The sequence below is a fragment of the Haliaeetus leucocephalus genome, unplaced genomic scaffold, assembly GCF_000737465.1.
Source record: "Haliaeetus leucocephalus isolate CR32 unplaced genomic scaffold, Haliaeetus_leucocephalus-4.0 Scaffold251, whole genome shotgun sequence".
NCBI lineage: Eukaryota > Metazoa > Chordata > Aves > Accipitriformes > Accipitridae > Haliaeetus > Haliaeetus leucocephalus.
Genome location: NW_010972687.1, coordinates 7,591,142 through 7,618,134, shown reverse-complemented (window position 1 = coordinate 7,618,134; position 26,993 = coordinate 7,591,142). Strand labels below are relative to the sequence as shown.

The 26,993-nt window shown below is 40.4% G+C and overlaps 1 protein-coding gene across 1 annotated transcript in view; it reads right to left on the bottom strand.

Moving 5' to 3' along the window:
- Positions 1 to 26,993, bottom strand: part of LOC104832467 (chromosome unknown open reading frame, human C9orf3) — a 181,277-nt gene that overhangs the window by 11,387 nt on the left and 142,897 nt on the right. The window contains exon 14 of the mRNA XM_010568670.1: positions 10,067 to 10,183. Within this exon, the coding sequence (XP_010566972.1) occupies positions 10,067 to 10,183 (117 nt within the window). The remainder of the gene's footprint in view (positions 1 to 10,066; positions 10,184 to 26,993) is intronic.

Genomic DNA, 26,993 nt, shown 5'->3' with positions numbered 1-26,993 from the left:
CCCACAAACCTCCCTGCACCCCCGGCACTGGGAGACGTGCCGGCATCCCAGCGGGACTCTGCCCCAGGACAGGGTGGGTCGCAGCCCCGCTGCCCGCGGAGCCAGCCCTGCACCGGCACCAGACCCAGCTGCTCCTCGTGCCTTCCCCGTCCCTGCCGGAGGGCTGGCAGGGTGCTCCCGGGGCTTCGCTCCCAGCCGCCCTCCATCCCCGCTTGTCCCTTCTCCCAGCTGGGTGCTGCGGTGAGGATGGCTGCAGGCGTGAAGGCGCAGGCTGTGGGCGAGAAAGGACAGAGTGCTGGGGGGGCCGGGAGGGAGATCCTGTACCTCCGAGGGAAGAGAAGGAAGACCAGATGCCGGCCTCGGGTACAACCAACCCCCCCGTGCAGCCTCCACCAAGAAGTACTGCAGGGACGAGCCCCATGCCTTCAGCAAGGTAAGACCGGCTTGGGCATATGTGCATGTCCCAACTGATGCCTCAACCAAAATACACCACCACAACTGCCTCTCCATCTCCTATACAACCCCATCCACATTCCCTCTGACGCCCTACTGAAACACCTGTCTACAATAATGGCTAGACTATCTCTGGTATCACCGTATTTTTTTTCATATCAACATCGCAAGTGTTTCAAATACTCCCCATCGCCACTGTCTCTCCCAGCTGTCTCCGGATGGGGTCTGTCTAGCATTTTTACCCATACAGTGTTTGTATATATATTTCAACACAAGCTATTTATACATGCACATGAAAGCGTGCTGGGCTTATAAAACCAAATGTTGTAGTGGGAAAAAGCACATAAACACCCATACATCTGAAGCAGAAATCCAGCTCTCAAGAGTTTCACATCAAGCACACCAACCGTCTGTTACCGATTATTATTAAGTTATAACTCCTGTTCAGCAAAAGGAAAGGCTGCTGCAAGTATCAAGGCAACAGTAAGCTATCCCCACTGCTTATGCCCCTCTCTCCATTCCCCTACGTCTATCTCCTCCCTTTTGTAACTAGAGGCAAAAAAAGGCCTTCCTTTTATCTTTGGCCTCCCACAGTGACTGTGGTGCAAACATTTGTGATTTCCAGGCAAGATTACTGTCATACACAGAATCTGGAGCTCCATATAAAAATGAGACTCAAATTCCAGGCAATGAACAATGTGGCTGCCCGGCTTTTCTGCAGTTTAGGTCACAGCCAGCCAACCTAGCCCATGCTCACTCACATCCTTCCAATTTTTCGTAGTTTAAAACTTTGCTTCCAATTTCCAAACAATTAAACATGAGATTTTGACTCTAAAGACAAAGACCTTTCACATCACTCTGACACACACCCCTTTTCCCCAAACACCAGCAAAAATTCTTAGGCGAAGTATATATTGATTTTATAAACTCAGAAGAAAGATGCTCACTCCTGACATGAGAACATCTAGATTTTACTCCATGTTTCAGATTTTTGACTCATCTTCTCCTCTTTTATTCCCTGCTCCCAAGAACACAGTGACCGTTGCTGCTTAGAATGATGTTTACCCCATGTGGAACACAACAAAATTCCTCTCCAGGGCACTGCAACCCCAAAGGTATTTAAATGGCATGGAGTTGAAAGGAGGACAGCAGACTTTTACCCACACATTATTAAGTCAGTGACTCAGCGGTGGGACCAGATCTATGCGGCTAAGATAATGACATAAGAACCAACTACAGCTAGCAGCTTTGAATTGTCCTGTTTCTTGCACTATTTAGACCTCACAGGCTTATGGCGTAGCAGATTTCTTCCAGCTCTGTGGTCCTATCCAGGCATAACCTGCATCTGCAGTCAGCCTCTATACAGGAATGAGAAGTACTAGATGAGCTGTTTGGACGTAGCCTCAAAATCAGTTTATTTTAAATAAAAAGTATATTCAGACCTTTTTTCAGAATTAAAACAAAACAAAACAAAACACAAAAACAACAAAGAGGATGCACCACACAAGCACAAAAATTCCTACAGCTTCATAATGAAAAAAACCAAAACCGCTGCTGAGAGCTAGGAGCTTTTGTTTGTATTTTTAAAACTACATTCTCCTTGACATCCTGGCTGTTATGTCAGTGCTATCATACATAGGCAAACAGAGTAACCTTTTAAATTCCATGACAAGGCCAGGTGGTTTGTATTACAGTGCTACATTTGTATTGCCCTACACAGAAATACTGTATAAAATTTCATATAAAGCAGTTGCACCCAATTCAAAACACCTTTGGGATTGATTTCAGAAGCCCAGAGGACTCCACCACTTCATTCTCCTTTCCGGACAATAGGACATAGAAAAGCAGGAACTATCTCCAACCCCTTCCTCCATGAATTCTTTGGATAAACAGTAAAAAAACCCCAAACCAACTGAATGCCGTATTTAGTTCCTTCTTACCATCAGCTCCCCCACCTTCCAAGTCTTGCTAAATTGTTGGGCTGCCAGATAAGAAGGAAATTAAGTCCCAAAACCAGTTTAGAAAAACAAGGCACGATAAGTGAACAGCACTGGTAATGGCACCAGTCAGGGGCTTGGAAACTCCTGTTAATGCCACCCGGCAGTGAGTGAGATCACTTGGAACAAACGTGTTGCTGTTGGCTCCTGGAGGGGTGCGGGATCGGGAGTGCTGACTGGTGCAAAGCTATTTCCAGTGCTCTATAAATCTCGCGCCCTGATCATGCCCGTCGGAGCGCTAATGCTGATGGAGGGATTTTCTGTTCTTCTCAAGTGGCTGGAAAAGCCCCCCCACTTTGAGTGTAGTGACAAAACAAACCCGAATTATAGCTACTCGAGATTATCCTTCAGTCAGTCTTACAAATTCATCCCAATACATCCACTCAGTTATGATGGGCACGTGAGCCAGAGTCAGTCCCAGAGCACAACTCCCACTGCTGTAACTGGAAGCGTTTTTCCCTCATCCTGTTCCAATTTTCTTAGCCTCACACTGAATTTTGGGCCTCATGTTTGGGAAGCAAATGACATCTTCCTAGACGCTACCCTTTTCAAAGTTCCTTTCACTGGGGAAAAAAAAAAAACCAACTCCAGCAAATGCATGCTTGTGAAAAACTACCTTTACCAGTAGTAATACCAATACCATCCATGCCAAAGAGCCTGCAAACTGCATTTAGATGCAACACAAGTAAGAACACGAAGCAGGGTGAAGACTCAAAACATATCAAAATCACAGAAGACCTCTTGACAAGTGACTGCTGCTCCAGTCAATGCATTTCGTTTGTAGGAGAGGGGGATAGTCTACTGATAACCCCTTTACTAGTGAAAATGGGAAACATTTTCTGTGGCAGATATTCCTTGCTAGTATTTGCCAGGGGAAGTATCAGGAGAAGAGCAGGGAAAAACAAATTAATATTTCTGTGAGGATGAGTGTGAAAAGCATCAGACTGATAACAGTACAGAGATTTCACTTTCTCAAAACTTGCATTTCTTCTCTCTTCTTTCTTTTCCATTTAATGAGCATTCTGCCTCAGTAATGGTTGGGTATACAAACCTCAAATCTGACTTATTCCAGAAACAAATCTGGCATGCAGGCTGACTGCTCTAACGAGCTTTTTCTAAGTTCCTAATTCCTAAATATTGAATTGCTAATTGCAATTAAATTGTGAATAAAAAATTCTTCAGTGTAATCTCATCTATCTCTCGTGCCACAACAGTGCTCGGAATATAATGTTAGGAAAAGGTAGGTGAAACTTATTTTGCATCTGTGGTAAATTTTCACAGCAGCTCTGTAAGTCCCGCAAAACATACTCTCATACACAAAATAAGGCATCTTGACTTGAGTTGAAATTGAATAATAAGCTGTATGTTTAAATATGGAAGAAGTACAGAAACTATTTTTACTTTTGCAGAAGCAAAAAATTATTGCGTTCACTTATCTTCTGAAGAAAGTAATGTCCTGTAATAGTCATCAGCTCAAGCTGTCACCTTTTTTCATCTATTGAATTGGTGGTTCATACCAACAATGACGTAAATTAAGGAAAAGGATCGTGTATCTCCCTGTTCGGTTGCAACGCCACTATCTGAAATGTGCCTATCTGTTGCTCCATGGTCCAATCAAGAAGGACTGGCAAGCCTGTGGAGGTATTTGCAACACATTACTAATTTTATTCAACAGCTGGACACGGCTCCTGAGCCCCTGCCCCACGGCAGGACTACCCCAGTGGCTGTGCTGAAAGGAAAGCCCACCGAGTGCCTTGTCCGCCTGCGAGCATGGACTGACCTTTCCCAAGCAGTTCCCTTTTCCCACCCAGTTCTACAGCATACTCTACAGAGCTCTGTTCCATAAGGGTGCCTTCCAACAATGCCCAGCCACAACTGGCAGGACAGCTGAATAACGCAGTGCGAGAATGTGCTCAGCTCAACGCAGTCGCCATCAGATGGGATGCTTCAAGACAGATATTGCATTGTAATTCATTTGTGTTTCCAGGTCTGCCAGCTTTTCATGGGCTAGGAAAGATCAATGAATCAAAGTTATTTTGCCCTAAACACCATTCTCACCACTTTTAGGACGCCAAGCACCTTATGTGGTTTGTATTAGCATGGCTGGATTTCTGTCAGTGAAATAAGATGCCACCACTTTATAGCCTTGGTCTCATAGGCAGGCCTCATGCACAATGAAGTAGTTGTGTGAGAACGGCTTTATGCCACCCACATGACTGACGATACTATGATCTTAACTCATTTTACTCACATTTTCTGCAGAAGCAGTTATAGTCTCTCCTCTCCCCCCCAAATACACCACATTATGATCCTGAACACAGGGAAAGCATTATGTAAGTGAAGAGCATTTCAGCCAACTTGCTGAGACAAGGAAAACTAACAAAGCAACTTCCCATATGCTGTGCAGGCAAGATATTTTATAAAAAAGTGATGCCTGCAGTAGGAAAGAAAGAAAAGTTAACTCTATGGGGAAAAGTCTGGGGAAACACACCATAAATCTTTCTGCTTCATCCATATTCTCTGGTTTTTATCACCAGGTCTTAGATAATTCAGCAACAAGTAGAACACACTTGCAGAAATACTGTCAAGTCTTAAAGAGGACTGAAAGTGTCACACACACACGCTACCCTTCTCTCCTATGGCCTTAGTGATCTTTTCCCTGTTGCTTTTTTTACTATTCTGCAGGCTACTCAGCCACCCTGTGACCTTGTGTACACACACATTACAGGCCTCTCCCTGACCAAATGAAGATGTTAGAAGAGAAATAATGGAAATAATCACAGGGTTCTTCTAGTTAACAGGTTCACTGAGTGTTATCCAGAGCTCCCAGTGTTGTCTTTAGATATTTGTAAAAAAATTGGAATCAGTTCAGTGAAAGTCCTCAACAGCCTATGCTCAAACAAGGTAAGTTTGCATAGTTACATCAAAAGAGGTGTCAACAAGGTTAGGCAGACTTAAAAAAATACTAGCAACCAGAAACTTTCCATGCAGACCAGCTCTCCTCATTCTGCCGGACGCTAGATATTGAATAAATTAAATATCTGTATAAATACAAACAGCCACCTCAGAAAGAAACAAAACAGAAACAACCCCAGACCCACCTTCAATTCTGTTATCTTCCTGCAACTGCCTGATGGCAACTGTAGCTGTGTTAAAACATATCTCAGTTCTCCTTAGTCAGCTGAACTTCCAGCTGGACTTTGTCATATTCAGACTGCAGCCAGCTTCTATTATGCTTCTGACGGACCCAGGACGTGGTACGCCATGGAGGTGTAGCCTGTCTATAAGCCACCTTACTATGCAACAGGAAGTGGCACAGCAAGAAAAGTGGGAACAGAAGAGAAAACTGAGGACACAATCATTCTTCCATGCAATTGCCTCCCACTCGTCTGACCAGGTCCGAGCCACAATGGGCTCAAGGCACTGAGAGGTGATGGAAAAATGGCTTTAACCTTTGAAACCTTCATTGCTCTCCAAACATTGCTTAAAGATATATTGGATATGCTCGATTCAAAGAATTCATAGCAGTGAGTTTAATCTCTGGAAAACAAACTTGTAGTTGTGTGCCTTCTTATGTGTTCTAAGGTTTGAACAGCAAATGGAAAATAAAATCATGATTTGCTACAGAAGTGGACTGAAAAAAATAGGAGCGAGTCACAAATTCTACAGTTAGGCAGATGCCCTACAAGCCTCTTACAGCACCCAAGACTGGGGGCAGACCAGTTTGAAACGTGATTAAGCCATCAGCATCTCACTTCTGGCTCTTGTGGCTCAAAGGTTGCTATCAGAGATGCGTTAGGCATTATGAATCAGAAACATGTTACCTAACCTCTGATTTTCTTTTTAGCTGAAGCATTCAAATAAGTGTCTGTCTGAGAAGGGAGAGCCTACTACTGACCTCTTCCCCTCCTGGCTGCTTCAAAGGAATCTAAACAAGGCAGATGATAACCTGCTGCAACCCCTCCTCTCCTTTCTGAAGTACGGTGTGCCCTTACGTTGGTAAGGCTGGACATGCACGTGGTAACAAGCGGTCAGGAGTACCAAGTAGTGCTGTTGGCAACCTTCACTGACTGAGGACAGACCTGCATGTCGCCGCGGGCAAGTGCAGACACTGCCAGGTGCACGCTGTTTTACAACAAGTGTGCTGAACTTTAAAGTCCAAATAAAGATGCTTCAGAAACACAGATATAAAAGCTTTGAGAAACATGAACTGGGACTTCCCATGCTATACTTGTGTAGGACAACACCATCCCCGGTAACAAGCTCTCTTGCAGCATTTGTGCAACGAGTTAGTGAGCTGTGTTGCACACGCTTCTCAATGTGTGAACTGTGAAGTAACCCAAAGACAAAACAAGCCCAATGCACATGTATCCCATTTCCAGTCAACCAGGCTCAAGCAACCTTGGGCAACTTTTCTCCAGTACCATCCCAGTGCTAGCTTTGGTGTGGTGCTTCAATGCCAGCATGCTACAGGACTGAAGTGTCCAGACAGACATTCAGGTCCTTTAAAATAGGCAGAGACAGGGAGGTGGTTCTCTACTGGTTTCATCCCAACAGTAAAATCCACCAGGCAACTGTCCCCTTTACTCCTCCCAACACGCCTACCTGATGAGGTGAGATTATCCAAATCCTTTACTTTTTCCACATAAGTACTACAAAACGTGGAACATTCTTGCCCTTGCAAGCATACTCAGCAGCACGTATACATGCTATCCTTTGTATTCCCTCTGATGCTGTACAAAGGCCTTCTAGTGACCTACAATACATACAGGGAAAGCCTTCCAACTCTTGAGTGTGCAGACAACATTTTATGTACAGTTTTCAAGAGCAAACTTTGTTTATAATACAGAAAAACATACTACTGGCCACATCACTGCTAAATCCTGCTGGAAGATTAATGTGAATTTAAATGCCACTTATCAAAAATAGGAAAACCCGGTCTTATTTCTTAACTTTCTGCTGTTGGATGGAACACAGCTGACAAACTTCTTAAAAAGAATACCTGAATAAAACCTCTGCCATTGACAGTTTTCTTTTTTTTTATTGGCCTGCATGCAATTTTTTATGCTTGTATTTTTAATGATTCATTTCTGATGCTTAGTTACTGAGAACATTTGAACTCCAGTAACATAACAGGATCATTGTAAGTGACTAATGTCGTCACAAATTAAATCTAGACAAGAACAGCTCAGCTATAGGCTTGGACTAAGGTTCTTTGTCCCTGTGTCATGACAAGAAAAATCCCCTATGCAGGTACTGGAGAAAGAGGCATGAAAAGTCCTTCCCTCAGGTATGTGAGGGTGTGTAAGCTAATGTTCCCTTTAAAGGACTGACTGTAGGTGTCTGGGGTCTGATGACTGGTAAAATGCTAATGGTAATGTTATCTTAGTTGTACTTCTCAACATCTGCTAAGCCCTTGGTTTCACCTTGTAAAATAAAATGGAGATTATGCTCCTTTCACCAAGGCTGTAATTTTGTAGGTTTTTTTTCAAAAAAAAAAGAAAAAATTCTGACTGATTGCTTGTGTACTTTTGTATGACACTGCAAGGAAGAAAGCAAGCATGAATGTGGAGAGAAATGGAAAATCTGAGAAACCAAAGCTTGTGGCCTGGTGCTTACAATTCACAGGCATGGAGCAGCAACACCACAGCTATTGCTTTGATCTATCTCCCCATTAATTCCTCTTCCCATTATAGAACTCATGACATTTCACTGGTATTCAGATGTGATTAAAATACATTCTAATACTTATAAATAGAAAAGTTGGTTCAAGTACTAATTAAAAACAAATCTGGCATTTGGAAACCTGTTTCAACAAAAAAGTAAAAAGGTGCAGTAAATGGCAACAGTGGAAATGTTGTCTGTTTTTTTCTGAGAAAAAGCTAGACCTCTGTTCTATTGATCTTTACGTTAATGTTTGGATTCCCAACTGTTTATAGGTGTCCACCCAGCACTTTCAGCATAAGAGCAACAAAAGAGATTTTGCTCTCCCCTACAATTTTAATTATTGCTATAAAGTTCCAATTATAATAGGGTAAGTCATGCACGCTGACTTTCTGCAGCCTTCACAGGAGTTTTTAATTAAACAAGAGTCAAATGTCATGTTACGTTTACCATGCTCCCTTATTGCACATTAGCTTGATCATATGCTACTTCATAACTAACCCTTGTTTATATATAAATCTATACATCCTTTATCTTCATGACTGATTCCATCTTCTCACCTCCCCTCCTGAATACTACGTACTTGAAGCAAAGACTCATTGCAAGGGTGCTTTCAGCCACAAGTTCTGCTGTCTTCACTGTCACAAATCTCCCAGCTTGAGAAATCCATGGGACTCTACAAAATAGCCAGTGCTGTTTGTGGTAATAAGGATTTACTGATTTTGTCTCCAAAGACATTAAGCTCTTTGGAGCAGGGATGCTAGCCTCATATGTGCCTGTGATGGGGAAGGCACATTTACAGTATCATATAAAACCGTGTTTTCCTCAGGGACTGTTAATATCCCTGGCACTTACTAGAAGCAACTGTAAAGAACTGATTCCACCTTGTCGTGGTTTAACCCCAGCCAGCAACTAAGCACCACGCGGCCACTCACTCACTTCCCCCCATCCAGTGGGATGGGGGAGAGAATTGGGGGAAAAAAGTAAAACTCATGGGTTGAGATAAAGGCAGTTTAATAGGACAGAGAGGGGGAAAAAAAAAAGAAAAAAAAAGAATTGGAATATTCAAAATGAATTATGCTCAATACAATTGCTCACCACTCACAAATCAATGCCCAGTCAGTTCCCAAGCAGCGATAACCCCCTGCCAGGCCAACTCCCCCCATTTTATTTACTGGGCATGACATGGTATGGAATACCCCTTTGGCCAGTTTGGGTCAGCTGTTCTGGCTGTGTCCCCTCCCAGCTTCATGTGCCCCTCCAGCCTTCTTGCTGGCTGGGCATGAGAAGCTGAAAAATCCTTGACTTAGTATAGCAACAACTGAAAAACATCAGTGTGTTATCAACATTCTTCTCATACTAAATTGAAAACATAACACTGTACCAACTACTAGAAAGAAAATTAACTCTATCCCAGCTGAAACCAGGACACGCCTTAAACTCATGCCTAAAACCAGAACATACTGTAGTCTCTCTGGAAAGCAAACTTTTAGAAATCCCGAGTAAGACTTTGGAGCGCTCAAAGAGGAACAATATGGGTTGACCCTGGGGAAAAATAATTCTAGAACGTAACAGACACAATTGCATTTGGAGACAATACTCACAACTAGAATAAACTGGGCCCTAATATACAGCCACCATGACATAGTAAGAAATTTAACACGAGAGCAAATGTGCTGCCCAAGGTACACATACAATAGTTACGACATCTAGGCTGCACCACCTCTTACTACCACGGTATGCAAACACACCTGGACCCACACAAAACACACAGAAATACTGAGTAATTAAGGCATCTGAAGATGCAACAATACTGGAGTTAAGAGCATCCAATTTCAGATTTAGATATGGAAAAAAGAACTTGAATAAGTCTGGATCCTAGCGGAACACTATCACTCCTAGTCAGCAATGCAATGCCATACATTAGGGAGATATTTTTTGAAGTGAATTACCTCAGCATCTTGCTCCCGGAGCTGGTACGTTTTCTCTAAGCACTGAAGCATTCTAGGACACAACATCTTCTCCTCCAAGAGAGACTCCAGAAGTAAGACCAGCTGGTCAGGGAGAAGCTAAGAGGAAAATAAATGTCGTGTGTGAATAAAGATCTCTACTGACTGAGCAATTAAATGGAAACAAACCACAAGAGGACAAGATTGTGATAACCTGTGTACTTTCAACTTGAAATACAACAAGAACTTCTAGCCGGTTTCTGAAAAACCTCAGGGTTTACGTGTCTGTGTTCTGAAAGGCTCTGTGCTGGGGCCCAATTAAGACTAATTTTTCTGTGGCTTTCATTACTATAGTTAGATCAGATATAAACCATGCTTATCTTATTGAAACATAATCATAGCTTATTAAGTAAGATTTTTATGGAATACATATGCTAAGTAATTCTATTTTGTTTGGGCTTGGAAGGAATTAAAAAAAAGAGAATAATTTACAGTGCATAATTTCAGGAATCAACAGACATACAAATGTATAATTTTTAAGAGTGGCATTTTTATCTGTTATATGACCAATTGCACAATATTCTTACAGTGAACAAAGAAACACAACACAAATACATGGCCCACAAACAAGTGTGGTAATGACACATTTTGTGTCATATTTTAGTGCAATGAGTCACAAGCCGTCCATCATTACACGGTAAAGACGCATGAATGTTATGGTTGTGGCACACACAGTATATATCTATCTATACATGTATGTATCTTCAGTAGTTAGTCGCCTGACTCCAGAACCTATCATTTTCAAGTTGAACCTAATGTAGCCTAAAAAGAAAAAGCACAAGAAAACTGATGTAGCAAGTGCTTAAGTGCTCTGTTTAATAGGCTTATTGGAGGAACAAATAAATAATTCAAACAGAGCTCAGAGACAAATTACACCAGCTGCCAGGAAACATTTATTGGAAATTCAGGGTTCAGGGTGATCAGTCAGGAGTTTGTTAAATGCCCCAAAGCTTTCCCCACTATTTGTCATTGTGGGGCTCCAAAAGGGGAAGGAGGAATAGAGGAAGAACGTGAATTTAAGCTTTTGCACACAAAAATAAACCAGCACTGCTCACTTCTAATGTTCTCCAGACAGATTAATGAAAAAAGATATCCTGTTACTTTAACACTACTTCCAGCTTTTATCACATTTGGCGATTCTCTGCTCCTGTCTTGCTGCCCATGTCCCACTCTGCTGCGTCAGTGTGCTAAGCAGGTACAAAATGAAGCCACCTATAGGAAATGCCTCTTCCAACAACACAGCCCACAGCCCGGGCTGTTTACAAGTCTGGACCCCTGATCTCTGACGGCAAGTCCATGAAGGTACCAAGGATCTTCTGATAAGTCTTAACAACCAACTAAGCAACATGACATTTTCTTCCCTTTTAGTCTGACATAATATAGCATTAGTACCTAAATCAGAATACAGAGGAAAAGACATCTCTAGGATTTTAATGCTTTGGTTTCCTTGCACTTTTATTTCCTTCCATTTTTTTATTATTAAAGTTGTATTCTTGGAGAGAGAAAAAAACTGCACATCTTACTGGCTCTTAGCGGAACATTTTCTAAGTGATACCAAAGCCTGCCAACAAAATGGAGTTGTTAAAAATAGTCAGACATTCAGAAATACTGAATATTTGAATTTCAGGATGACTAAAATGCCAACTTGAATGTTTATTGCACAGTCCAACAGCAGCTGCCTGGGGGATGGTGAGACACTCTAAAAAATAAAACAGGGAAGGCTTCTGGGAAGTGGCTCTGCTTGGCAACTGAAGTCATTTTGAACACTAATAAAATCTGAAATGCTACAGAATACCACGCACAGAAAGGTAATTCCTGATTTAGAAAGCCTTCCCTGCTAACTACAAAGACAGCAGAGCAATACTTCATTTGTAGAAACTGCAGAACAGCTGCTTGAATACATAGGTATAGAACAGCTGTTATTATTTTATAATATATCTCCAGTATAACTGCTATACAGATTCACCCACAGAAAGCTATTTTTTAATCTAACATTACAGAATCTCACTGAAGCCAACAAAAGCATAGCAGCAGAGCAACAGCCATGTCCTTAATCTACCTCTGCCTACTGCTGCATTATGGGTGAAGAGTTTTCAGAATTACAGGTTAAACTCTTACCAGTTTAGATTTAAGACTGCAGAGAAAAAAAATCTGAGACCATGGCTTCTGTTGTTTTCCCACGTTCCAGCCGCCCAGGATGAGACTGTACATACCAGTTTCCAGCTCATGGTTTAATTAAAGTGCAAGGTAGGAGCTAGCAAACACAGGGGGGGGGGGGGGGGGGCACCAGCAGAAGAAACACTGACAGACCTGTAACCAAAGTGGCACTAGTGGGCGCAGCTATTACGTTTTATTCTCCCACTTACTTGTGACACAAATAAAAGGAGGAACATTCTCTTTCATTTCTTAGGCTCTCCTTTTAATAAGAGACTCTGCCTAAGAGAAAAACCTATCCTAAGGAAAGAGGCAGAAAGCTCGGCCGAAGTTTCGTGACAGTGACTACCCAAAATCCCCTCAGAGGTTTAGAAATCTTTTCCCCAAACACAGCAATATGAATAACGCTATCTCCAAAGCAGCTTTTTAATGGTTATAAATAAACTTCACAAAATTGCACTCGAATTTTCAGTCAAAAAAACCCACACTCCATTATTTTTCGTTTTCCCCACCAGTGTGCTTATTTGTCCCACTCACCTGTTACTTCTCATCTTTCACACCATGAGAATTGTTTGGGGTACACACTCTTGATTTTCTGTTTGTTTGTCTTATGCTTAATACAAAGGGGCCCTTGCTTTTAAATGCTATGAAAACATAAATGCTGGAGAAAACAAAAAGTAAACTTCAAGTATTTTGACGCCATTTTCCTTTACAACAACTCATATTCTGTGAATGCATATTCAATATCTAACATACATAAAAAACCACACAACACAGCTACAGCAAAATACATCAGGGTAAACTTCCTTGTGTCACTGTGTATCTCCATGTTGAAAACATCCAGAAAACAACCATAACACCCCAAACACCAAATTTCAGTGTTCCTGTTAAAAAAAAATAATTATATATATAATATATATGTGTGTATATATATAAAAAATCACACTCTGAACTGTATTGGAGCATGCTCAATCAAAATGCTCAAATATATGCGATTACTAAAGTAGATCACTTCCATCAGGAAACATGGCGAGTATTAAGAAATAGTTTCGTTACAGAAATGACTGCTGCAACAGCATCTACTTATATTGCAAAGTAGATAGGTCCTGTCCCAACCTATGCCTGCCACATGGAAATCATACTACTTTTCCCAGGGTTCCCCCTCCTGCATTTGTGAGTACTGATACTACAAAGAGGAAACAAATTAATATGTTGTGATCACACACACCAGAGCTTTTCTGTCATGTCCCATGTAATTAAATATCATCCCCACTATAAAGATGTATCCCAGCACTGTGCACATTATCTTGCCCTTAAGACTGTAAAACCTCTCCTGCAACTCTTCAGACTTTTTTTAAAAGTTCACTTTGTCGTGCCACTTAATACCCATTTGTCCCCTGCTTCCCCTATGTTACCTGATGTGGTGGTTTCAAAGTTTGAATAATGAGGCTGTTACCTCTGAAACTGCAAATGATGGGGAGTCTCAAAACTAGGTCTGTATTTGAAAAAGGTAAGATGAAAGAATTAAAGAAAAGGTAACCAAGCTGAAAATGTAACTCAGACTATTACTGAAGCAGCTTACTGGGGCTGAGATTCTATGTATAGTAAATGTCTGGGAACTAAGAAAAAGCATACTTTGTATTTTACTCATATCAGTACACAAGACACTTCAGCCATTGTCCTGTGTTACAAGAATATCTCAAGCCATTAGTAGGTTTGAAAGGGTTTCTACAAATGATCTTGGAACAAAACTGTGAGTTTTCTGAATCCTACCCCTAACCTGTAAAAAGGACAAAGAAAACAAATCTTGCGTCTTCAAAGATCTGGTATGGCAGCTACAGAGGTCATGCACCTCACATCCCAGAAGACCACCCACGCAAAGGAGGGTATTTATCAATTCCTACATTAACAAATGCAATAAATGCCAGATTTACCCTTTATACTAGAAAAAATGCCACTGAAACAATTGACTACTGACCTTTTACAGCCATGAAATGTGACACAGATATATCTACTTGAGCATCCACAACACCAGCGCTTGGACTGCACCCCTAAGCCAGGACACAAATCACTAAAGTAGTACAGCTGGTATGCTGAATATCGCATTTACTCCTGCCTGCACTTGAATGAAGTCATTGAAAGCCTCCTCAGAGGGGAAATCTGCCTCAGACTAATGCAGCAACCAATTGACAGTGGCGTGATTTCTATTATTACTCCATTATCACACTGGGATCTGTGCCTAAACGAGCATACTTCCTCCCTGATGCCATTTCCTTTTATCCTGGCTCTAGTCTAAAAGCAGATCAATGGGAGTAATATATATGATGTCACTTCAATTTACAGCTACTGCCTCCCTCTCTCGCGTGCACAGATAGATCGATTCTTCCCAAAAATGGTTAAGAAATGCTTGGGGAGACTCTTCTCCCAGAAAAGGGTTCTCTGCTATATTTGTCTGTGTAACCACAGCAAGGAACTGTTTACACTGAGCAAAAACAAGGGGGGAAGGAAAAAACCTCACTGCTCTACTGGAAAATGCTGGCTGAAACACAACCCAAACAAGGCCCAAAACAGAATTAAAGCAATCTGACTTTTGAAAATTATACAAGTTTCAAGGTTCTAAGGCACAACAGATTTCTCCCATGTTTATTTGGGAGAAGGTAGTCTCCTACCCCCGCCCCAAAACATGAAATGTCTTTTCATTTACATTTTTACAAATATTTTCCAAAGTCAAAACGAATTCCTTCCCACCCCTCTCTTAGGAAAGAACGGGAAAACCCCACCCCAGGGTTCAGTAGTGAATGGTTCCCTTCAGACAGAATTTCCTCATTAATTGTAGATAAGAAAGCACTGCTACTAGTCTAGGAGACAGGATTTACAGGGCCAGACCATCTCTGCACCTATACTCTGAACTGATCAAAACAAATCCCTGAATAAATCTCATGTTATAAACTCTCCAAATAGACAATTTCCCTTAAGGGCTGTTTTCTGCAGGCTGAAATGAAACAAAAAAAACTTTGTAAAACAAATCCTCCCCTTCCTCAAACTGTCCAGAAAATTGTTAGCTTGAAAATTCAAGAAAACACTATTTACTCAACAGCATTTTTAGACAGACTTTGTCATTGTTTACTTCAAACAATATTCTTCAGATGCTGTTTTCATCTGCACAGTGACTTCTTTTAAATGAAAACAAGGATTCCCCCTCCACTTCAGGGGCTAAAATGTACTCATATCAAGTAACATACGAGTTCAATAAAAATGTCCACGCTAACAGCTGTTAACTAGCATAGTGCAATACACTACTGAAGAGAGTCTAACTCTGAAAGAACTAGTCTGCAGTTTGATTAATACGCAGTAAAAAAAAGTAATCTGCAGCTGACAAAAAAATGCTTTGAACTGGTTTGCAAAATAAAACCCATCTATGCCAGAGGCTGACAAAATTTCAGAAGTGTGTAGTGAAGCAGACTGTTCTGTTTAACTTTATTTGGGTCAGTTTGTTTGAGACTTCCCTCTTCTGAAAAATCAGCTCCCCTTCGAACGTTTATAAAAGATAACTAGACCTCACTATATTTAAAAGCAAAATAAAGATCTCTCTCTGTAACACATTCTCTACTTATGAACCACACTTCTATGAAATGTCTTGCCCATTGTGTGCAATTTTTCTCAGTCTCTGCTCAGACAGTTCTTTCTATGCTTGGCAATGCATTTTTCAGCATCTATTTTCAAAAGAAAAAAACAGGAATTGTAATGGGTTTTTGTCATGGAAAAGAAATTCCTATGAACTTCGCTTCAAAAAGTCTTAGTTCAAGAAGTAATGATCACAAGAAGTTCATCAGCATTTGATTTGTGTTACACTGCAAAATGCTGTTTCTGGGACATTTACGTCTGGTATCACTTGCTTAATACTAGTTGGACATAAAAAAGACACTGAGAACAATTTATTTAATAAACAACTGCACTTGTCTTCAGTTCCCAGTTACTTTACTCTTTATAACACCAAAATTAAGGATCTCTTATTTTGGGGAGCAGATCATCTATGTCAGAAATCATTTTAAGGCCACTGCCTACTCCTAAAGGTTTGATTTATTCTGGGCACACATATGAAAACATTGCTGGACGAAGGACACAAATCCCAAAGAACCACACAAAGTTGAGTATGCACACAAGTCAAATGACCTGATCTCCATTGACTTCTAACAGTCCTTTTCAAATGCAAGGACAGAAATAGCAGTAATCAAAGCGCAACTGTCGATAAGCAACGAATGTTATGACACAGCTACAATCTAAGGTGGGCTTCTGGAGGGTTCAAAAAGGTTTTGTGCATGTGTTTGATTTTAAATATAAGTTAACCTGACATGTACAACACTAATGCATCCACGAAGCAACAAAACTTGAGAAACTTTTTCTAGCTGAGCCATATATTCAGCATTTTTGAAAGAGGAGTTGCTGATGGGCAAGCACTGTACAAAACGTGGCTGCTGCTTTGAAATGCCCTCCTCAAAACCTGTCCTAAATTAACACTGATTTGTCGAGTAATGTTTGCATAACCAACACTGTACTTCCCTAAATGTTACAGGCATCCAATTTGGGAAGGCTTTTGGGACTACTTATGTGCTTAAACTTCATCATATTCACACAGGTTTTTGTCCGGTTGCATTTAAATGCGATTTTGACACTGTACAAATCACATCATATTACTTGCACCAAACCGTTTGGTACTTATATATCAAACTTAGCATTTGATTTTCTTAACACTGAAAAATATTTGTAGGGTAGCATGAAAGCAAAAGCACACAGAGAAACTGTGGGTATGTATGTTACAATACCGTGAGATAAGAATGCAAGGATTTAATTTTATCAATATTTTAAGCTGACTTTCAATGCGGGAATCAGCAACATAAACGAAAGTTTAAAGCTGTTTCACATTCTGTGTCTGATATTGTGGTTATGCATTACCAGTAGTGTTTTTAAAAGGCCAGCCATTGCTACCAGTCCGTAAACAGAAGATTTTTTTCTTAAGCTACAGTACAAAATATTTTCCCATAATTTACTTAATGGTGAGAAGATGCACTTACCAAGAAATTCAGCATCTGCAATCTAATACAAATGCACTGAAATGTCAAAAATTATTAGACCTTTATGATCTAACATACTGCTGAGCCAGCAAAATGAAAACCAGGTGGCTTCCCCTACAGGTTCAGTCAGGTTATACAGTGCTTTCTCTCAGCCCTAGTTTTCTCAAAGAAATGTTTCACCATAACTTTACCCTCGAGCATAGTAATTCCCTTCTAAGCATAAAAGGCTATACATTGTCTATTCTATGCAGATTATAATCTCTGCTACTTACTACTGTGCTTCTAGCATGTGCTGCTCCTGGTTTCAGATGAAATGGCCACAGCAAGAAAAAAGTGGACACGAGAAGCCAGATTCCACATCTGAAATCATACTCCACAGGACCACTACTTAGACACACTAGGAACAGAGACCATTGCTCTGACACTAACTGAAGTTGAAGCTAGCAACAGCAAGATCTTCAGTCACCCCTTCACTCGATCTCAGAAGTCCCCACTGGAGAGGCGATCAGAACGTCAGCCCCGCGGTTAGTGCTCTCCAGCCACCATGTGAAAGCATCTGGCACTAAGACCACCTTCTCATCTGACAGCAGACCCAACAGAGGCATTTCAGGATCAGCAAACTGTTCATCTACTTATAAAAAACATAGCCAAGGAGAAGTCTGGTTTTATTTTCCAGACTCTTAGACTACTACAAATTAAAGGATTCATATGGAAGGCCAACAAGTCTTAGTTAGCAATTGTTGGAAAGATTTCATACCCACATTGTAGCAGATGCCAAAGTGGAAGTGTTTGCCTCTTGTCTACCCAAAACAACCCAGGTCTCAGCTGCTCCAAACTATGCACTGATGCTGAGACCAATGGCAGTGTAAATCACCTCACCTTGAATGCCCATCATCTACACCTTCTGAAAACAGACCAGTGAGTGTCCTCTGAGACATTAAAAGAAGGTTGCAGACTATAGCAGACACTGAAAACCAGTGTTTCAGTGGCCAGTCTACCAACTGTGAAATGAAGAGTTGAAGAATCATTATCACTATACGCTAGCCACAACGATCAGTGAGAGCACCCTCAGACAGATTTCCTTTATTTTTCTGACTGTATGTACTAGAAGAGGAACAAAACCCTGAGAGCCAAAGAAAATTAAGTAATTTTTCTAAGCTTTGCTAAGTTGCAAATTACTGGCTAAGTAACCTCATTACCCTGCACTGAAAGTGCCAAATCCCATCTCTAGAAGCTACCCTGGGCAGTTAAACTACCTCTTCAGTCCAAAATCCTTGCAACAGAACTGAGCAAGGGCTAGCTTGAAGAGGTATCTTCTTTTTCCTTGAGAAATTGGCACATACATGGAAATTTCTGGAACATAAATTTGTTCTACTTATGCCTACCAATGCAGGACCCAGTCAATGCCCAGAGTTCATCTAGGACTGTGATGTTTAAGGGTCACTAAGAGTTTCCCAACAATCTTACAGTGTGGTCAGATCTTGGGGAGATCAGTACTTTTTCACCAGAACATGTTCCTTTCTGATAAGTCAAGCACAAAGGTACTATATCTGCCCCAACCAGCCCGCATCATTCAGAGAAAGAACCTGAAGAAGGAGAGAGACAAGAACTTTCTTTCTTTCTCCTCTAACCTTTCATTGGCCTTGCTGCTGCTGAAGAAAGTCATATCAATTCCACTTACCTCATGGCTGCAGGGTACACCACCACTTCACCAGGGAGGGCTGGCTGAGGTTCATCTAATGTCACAAGCCTTGCTGGAGGAAAGGACTAAAGCACAGATGGGAAACTGCACTTCCATCACTTGACCCTTTACTCCTGGAATCTGCAAGAATCAACTCTCTTTTCTACCCTTTTTGATTTCAGAACAACAGGTGATGAGTGATTTCGTGTATAATTATGTTAGTTGTCTTTTAACATTTGTGGATCAACTGCATTTCCAGACCTCAGCTAGCAATATTTTCTTCTGACCTGAATCTGGCTCTGATGCACTGTGTGTCTAACACAGCCTGTGCATACTCACAACAGTTTTTCCAACACACCACATCCATTTGACCCTTTGTTAGGGTTTTTTTGTTGTTTGGGTTTTTTTTTTTTCATTTGTTAAGAATGCAACCAACCAGACTGAGTGGACTCAAGTTTCAGCAATACCCAAGCCTTAATCACAGATGACCTTAAAATAGATGTAACTGTAACAGATGAGATCTAAACCTAAGACTATGTAGGTGATGTTGGGAACTTAGAAGAGCAGTATGTAGAGTCACAGATGCAGAGATACCAATCCACCACCATCAGCTTCTTGGATTCTTTTTTTAACTAAGATGTCACAACGGCCACGATTAAAAATCTCCAGTTGCCTGGGAGAACTCCTTCATTGTGGCTGAAAGTGATCCAGTTCCACAGCCGCTGTCACTTCTCAGCCCCATTACCTCAGCGTCTCAAAATGAAGCCTTTGGCACTTCAGATGGTAACTAGTACTGAACACTGCACTGCAACTCTACCAACACAGGTTACCACACGCCTGTTACGTTGGTCTAGTTTTTGCAGTGGTTCCCACCAGAACCACCTCTCACCCAGCCACTGCAGCCTGCGCTGGTGACGCTGAGAAAGGCCACCTCCGACTGCTAACCGAGGATCACAGGCGACAGCCGGGCTCTTCTTCTGTCCCAAAGTTCTCTACTCAGAGCACACAGACTTCTTGAAAGGGAGCCTGAACTTTTTAATGGGCTGATCGAAAACTTGCACTGTGAACTAAGGACTGGTCACAAGCGCCAACATCTTCCACGCCAGATGCATGGCGAGTTTCTCAGTTTTGCCTCCTCTAGTACAAATACATAGCGGTATGTGCTTAAGGGGGTGAAAAAAAAAAAAAAGCGCAACTCTTTCTCCCTCCCAAGAAACCCTTTCTGAAACAAAACACTCCGCTGAACACAGCTCTCTCCGGGGGGAGAGGATGAGACAATAAACAACACATGACAGATGTTAGTTCATTGCTTAATGCACTTGTGGACGCTACTCAGATCCTATGGCGATGAGTGTGGCATGGTACAGAACAAGCGTATCCCGTTACTTTTTATTCCTTATTTAAAAAATATGGATGAGATTTTATTTAAAACTGTTGCGGAAGACAATTACCATTGGGGAAAAAAACCCCAAGCCTTTAAAAGATCTGAGGACAAGTGGATGAGTGTTGCATGACACCCTTATTATGCTCAGTGCTATTTAAAAAGACGCTATAGTTATTAGCAAGGATCTAGCTGCCACGTTTTCTCTTTCAAAATCCTATATAGGAGCATTAAAACTAACCATAAAAATAAATCCAAGCTGAAACTTACTGGACATGAACTTTTCCAAACTGCAATTTGACTTACGGATTTTAAGCTTGAAGGAGTGCAAGAAATTGAGTGGCTTGAGACAGGATTTGCACACCATTAGTGTGTGAAGGAGCAGGACTTCTTAAAAAAAAAACCAGAACAAAATAGCAAACCAAACCCTAAAAGTTAGTTGAAATACTGATGTTTTCAGAAGTAATTACCAAATGAAATGTGACAAAAGTGCTACATTCTGCTCATGTTTCTCAGATGAGACTTTCTGTAATGCCAAGGAAGATATGTGAATTATTAAAAGGGAGCAGGAGTTATTTTATCACATGTACTGACCAGTACTTCCACATATAGACACAACATTAATAATTACTTTTAGATCCAGCTAATGGATTTGTTTCTTGACTCATAGCTACAGCTTCATGTGGGAACAACTCTATTCAGTTTCACAGAATTACATCAAAGCATGAGCTTCTGAAGAGCTCTCCTGAAAAAACAAAAATTAGTACTTTCTCGTGATTATAGAAATGTGTGCTGGTTTTATAACAATGCAAGTGACAGAAACAGAGAAAAAATATTTTAGACATATTAAGAAACTACTACATTGATGAAGGGGTATGAACAAAATGCATGACTTTTAAGGCACAAACTCCCTTACAAATTCACTCTCATGGTTGGGATATAACTAGAGGCTTTAAGTATATTAATTTCCTTATAAAATAGGGATAAATGTAATTTATTATGCTGATTTGTAATAATGGTATATGCACATAAGCATACAAAGATATGGTCACACAACAACTCACTGAGAAGTTTTTCTCCAAACCCCTCTTTCTTAATAATAACTCCCGTAATTTTTTAAAAATTTTGGTGGTGGTGGTGGGTTTTCGTTTTGTTTTTTTTTTAATCTTTCTGTAAGGAAGATTCAATGAGTTGCTTAGAAGACCTTAATTTCACAGCCCGTCTCCATTGGGTTTATGCGTCACATTCCAGAGTACCCGGAATCATTTAACGTATTTATATAAAATGCAGGTACTTGCAACTTCATTTCCAGAAGCAGGCACACAGACAAGTATTCTTGCTGAAATGGAAGAGAGTTCTAGGTTCTCCATTTTCAAGCAGAGATTTTCTATGATCTTTTCCATCAATCATTTACTACAACCTTCATTTTTAAAGGTATTTGAAAATTTCCAGTGCTTTACAAATGACTGAGGAAGCAGAAAGTAAAGCAGTTGTTGCAGAAAAATAAAAATAAATTCTAACCCAAAAGCCCCACTCTGAAGTTGTTTTTTATGTTCACTCTATAAACGTGCAGAGGAATTATTCCATTTACTGTTGTTGATTCCCATACTATTTTCCCTTTAGCAAAAGGATCTAACATGTGTAAAGCAGAGCACGCCGCATATGCCACTCCTGACCCATGCACTTTTGGGTTCCACTCCAGCCATTTCATGTCCTGCTTAACTCAGACCTTTTAGGTGGTCCTGGAGGAACCACTGTGGGCCACAGCAGGACTTCTGGTAAGCAGGCATCAAGCAAATCTGCAATCAATAGCAGTGGAGCCTGTCCTCTACAAAACAGCATTTACTTACTTGTTTGTTTTGAAGGCTGCATGCTACTTTAACTTATCCCTCTTCAGGAAAGGAGGGAGAGGAGAAAATATTAATCTCCAGGAAGGATATGTGAAAAATTTGCTAACCTATGGCCTCATTCCATACTCCCTATGGAAGGAGAGCTCCCACTAACTTCAAGGGAATATTTACTCGCATTAAGGAGAACAAGACCAGCATTTAATCACTGAAGTTACATACAAATGCGAAAATAATCAAGCAGATAATGCCAGGGAGCAGTGGGCTGATTGTGCAGCAGTGGAGTATTATTTATATACGAATGGCTGGATAACCACTAAGTTCAGTGCTTCAACAGTAATCCATAATCTTATCTACTAATGGAAATAGCTGACTGCAGCTCAGCTTTAGTGAGAACCTACAGTGCTGTGCACAGTGACAGAACCAAGTTATTTACATGAAAACTTTTAACAGTGCAATCCCACAACTAATTTAAGAAATTGCTTGGTAACATCATTTAAACCTAATTTAAGGTAAGTAATGAATGCTTTTCAACACTGAAATGCAACCCATTCCACGGTACAATCAAAATATGTGCTTAGTATGGATCTTGCTTTTAAGAAGCAAAGGCAAGTGCCCACTCCATCAGCTCTTTCCGTCTAGTGAAATCAATCTCTAGAAATTTCATTTCAGATTTGTGTATGCTGCTGTGGCTAAAACAGACCTGAAGTTTCCATTATGAACTGCAATTCTCAGGTGTTTATAACTTAACTATAAAAATTCCCTCCAGCAAGAAACTTGGCATTAAAGTTCTCAGCCTATAAGAGATTTAAAAAAGATTACTTTCACTATTATTTTTCCAGATAAAATGTCCAAGGCAGTTTCCTGATTTAAAACAAGTGTCTTATCACCAAACTCCTACTTTTTAGAAATGAGAACTTAACAATTCATTAATCTAGGATGAGTCTAATGACATTTGCAATGCTTTGAAATTAGGTATGGTAGCTATGGTAACAAACAGTGAATGGCTATGGCTACTTTAAGGAGAAAATATTTTCCACTGGCAAAATTAACCCTTCATAGCTCCATCTTAAATAACGTAAAAGAAAACAATAGTTCTTTTTTCTTTTCTTTCAAACTAGGCAATAGAGATTTAGTTTGCTGTGTGGTTTTCTTGCCCATGCTTAAAAGCAATCCCTTGAATATGTCTCTCAAAATCCTGGACACATCATCACCTACCCCAACAAAACCCCAAGACAACCACAGTTTATGGGCACAATGGTGCGAACACTTAAGTGTAATTAACTTTGCGTGCATGATTACTTCCACTGAAAGGAACAGCAGCCTACACATACTCACAAGTTTACAGCATTGGGCCCTCTTAAATGTCCCTTTTAAAAGGATATTACAGGGTTTAATAAATGAATAGCAAAGTCATACCGTAGAATTTCGCAGCAACAGTACGGTTATTGTTTTTTTCAAACTAGCTCAAAACATGAGGATTCTACATTATATTATACAGGCTCATACAGCAATTTCTGTTATATGCTGCTTATTCTCTGCAGAATCTAATAAACTCATTAATTTGTATACAACTTTAGCCAGCCCAGTCTGAAAATATACTGAAATAAACAACATACTCTTGGAAATTTAACACTTCTTACTAACCCCTTATTTTTAAACACAGACATCTTAGCTACAACAATATGTTGGGTTTTAAAGCAGTTTCTGTGCACCACTGACTTCAGTCTGGGAAGCTGTGCAGCACTGACTTTTGGACGTATACATACCCACGAGTCCTTGAGAGCTGGGAACCGAACCCACTCAGCACCTCTGGAGACTGAGGGCCTCACAACCATAGTGCGTACATTATAGTGGCCCAAGCAAAGCAGACACCCTACACTGAAATCTCCTCCTTTCCTTTATAGTTATTTCACCGTAGACTGTTAAGAGGGTGAACTCCTGCCCACAATCAGCTTAGCTATGAATCAGCGTATCTGCTTCATTTTGCCAATTATCTTCATCTAAATTCCAGAGAAGCCAAAAGATCCACTTCAAGGAAGGAAAAACATGCCAAACAGCCTTAGATTTCACCATTAAAAAAATTTAACCTTGAAAAAACATCCAAACAGACATGGGAAACTGCTTACATGGGTATTAGATATATTCCCCCCACCGTAAACTGTTCCTAAAGACATTGCCTGTATTTCATATACCTCTGAAGAATACCTCACAGAACAGATACTGGCTGTGCTGTATATGCCTAGTATGGCACTGGCAGGTAAAACACTCCCAGCTGACTATTACTGTTTTAACGTTATGATTGAACTCTGCAAGAGACAGCAATTTTCTTTCATGAAGACCCCTAAAACAAGTGATTCACGATAAATCTAAGTCCTTAACCACTACTAATTGCAAATGGGCAACAGAGGCAAGAAAGGGATATGAAAGGAATTTCACCAATATTCAAAACACACGCCATAACCACCGAATTACTCCAAGAATTGGTAAGGCACATGACAAAAGAAATGCAGTATTATTGTGAAAGGGCCGAAAGACAAGGGTATACTTACTGGAAATGCAATTTCAGTTCCACTCAGTTGGCAAGAGCACAAAGTCCTTTAACCTGATTATACCTTTACTGTGGTGCCTCTATAATATTCGTCTTCAGACTAAATACACAAGCTCTTCTTCTTAATCTAAATCCAATCACAAACCAGTCTTGGACATGCTCCACCCTTGCAATTACATATTGCTCTTGGTGATCATATTCCACCTCTTTCCTTCCCTCCTCCTTTTCTGTACTGTAGCCCTTTTCATTCAGTGCTCTTCTGGGAGCATTATCTCTCATCTAATAATCACATTAATTAGAAATTTTAATTTTGGCATTTAAACAACATGAAACTAGTTTTGACAAATCTTACAATTCCAGGGGCAATAACAACATAAAAGTAAAGCCCTTTTTAATCTGCCCCTGAACACATATGGATTTCTAAAAGACAAAAACAGAAGAAGAAATGTTATCGTCTTGCTTTCTGTAACAAGATGAGAGCGTCCATTCACCTAAAAGCTCTGTTAATTTCAGGTGCTAGTGCACTGACTTCAAGGAAATATAAGCAATAAACATATCCTTTTGCTTTAATAGCTGAAATATAAGTAGGTGCACCGAGGTTTGCCCAGGGCAGCACAGATTTCTTAATCTTCAGAATAACTGCACCTTATTTTATATGCAATTTTAATGTAAATAAAAGCATAAAAGGAAAAACTAATAGTCAATTGAAACTGTAGTTTCTGTTAATTATGAATACTATATAATTAGCATGCTTACAGTAAACCATAAGCACTGGTCTGAGTGATTTCACACCACCAATCTCAGCTCACAGGGAGTCTGGCTGGAATAAATAAATAAAGCAGGGGTGTTTCAGCAGGTCTACATCATTAACAAAACCAGTGTAAATAAGCAGCCTTCGCATTACATACTGCCCTTGTCTATTAACATTTGGGGTAAAAAAATAATTTGTCCAAATAGAAACAAAGTGTTTTCAGTGCTGGTTAGTTCTGAATGTATCTGCATGGATCAAAACAATAAGGATCCGCACATTTCTAAGAGGTATCTCAAGGGAAAGAACAGGAAAGTAACGACAAAGACATGTTGTGATATAACAGCACGCAATTTTTTCAAAAAGCCACCCAAGTCCCACACAGTGCTGAGGACGGGTTTTCTCTGGAAAACGTGTTTTCCCTTTTTTCAGTCCCCTTGGGATCCTTGACTGTACAGTTTGAACTGAGTTGAGAGTAAAGCGGGGGGCAGGGAAGAAGACAAAACCCCAAACTGTAGTAACTGGCTTTTTCAGCATTTACATGGCTAAATTTATATTGCCAAGGCACTTAGAGCTTATTGGCCTGAATACTGAAAATCATTGACTTATGCTTAGCAACCCTGCAAATGACAGCATTTGCTGCACACAGTAAGGAAACCAAATTAAGGGCCTCTCAATGTATACAATACCTCTTTCCTTCCTTCCTTTATTTATTTATTTATTAAAGCTCAGGTTTCCAATTCCACCCATAAGCACTCTCTGTGTAGGCCAGTGGTACTGCGGTGGTACACATATGCCCTGTATATCATAGCATGGCTCTAAATTCCAGGGGCAGACAGCAAGAGAGATTACTTTAATCTAGATTTTTGGATACGTAAAATTGCAAAAGACAGAATGGAAGCTGGCAAGTCAGGCTGCTGAGACCTCAAAATCATGGGAAAACATGCTGCTGGCTTTTAGCCAGTTATTTCTTGAATGCCTCTCCCCCTTTCCACTTATACCTGCTACTGTTTGGAGCACTAAATCAAATATTGTTGTCCGCTTTTTAAAAATGGGTTGCAGGTTATCCGTAAGAGAAAAATGTGAGCTCCATTACCCTAACTTCCTTCTTTTTCTTTTTTTTAACTTATTTTATATACATTGGGTTTTTTCAGTTCTTTGTGATTGGATTTTCCTCTTTTTTTGGAATGTTTACTTAACGGTGGAGATCTTGCTGTTTCCTCCAGACAGTTTCTCCAGTTTTTGCTTTTGTGTGGGTTTTTTTGGTTGTTTTTTTTTTTAAATTACTCACACAGCAACAGGGAAGAGGAAAAAAAAACAATAATAATTTTAAAAAACCCTCTCCAGGAAACTGGATTGTAAAACCACAAAATTTGGCAAAGTAACAAAGTGGGGGGGGGGGGGGGGGGGGGGGGGGGGCTTACAATTTTTTTCTT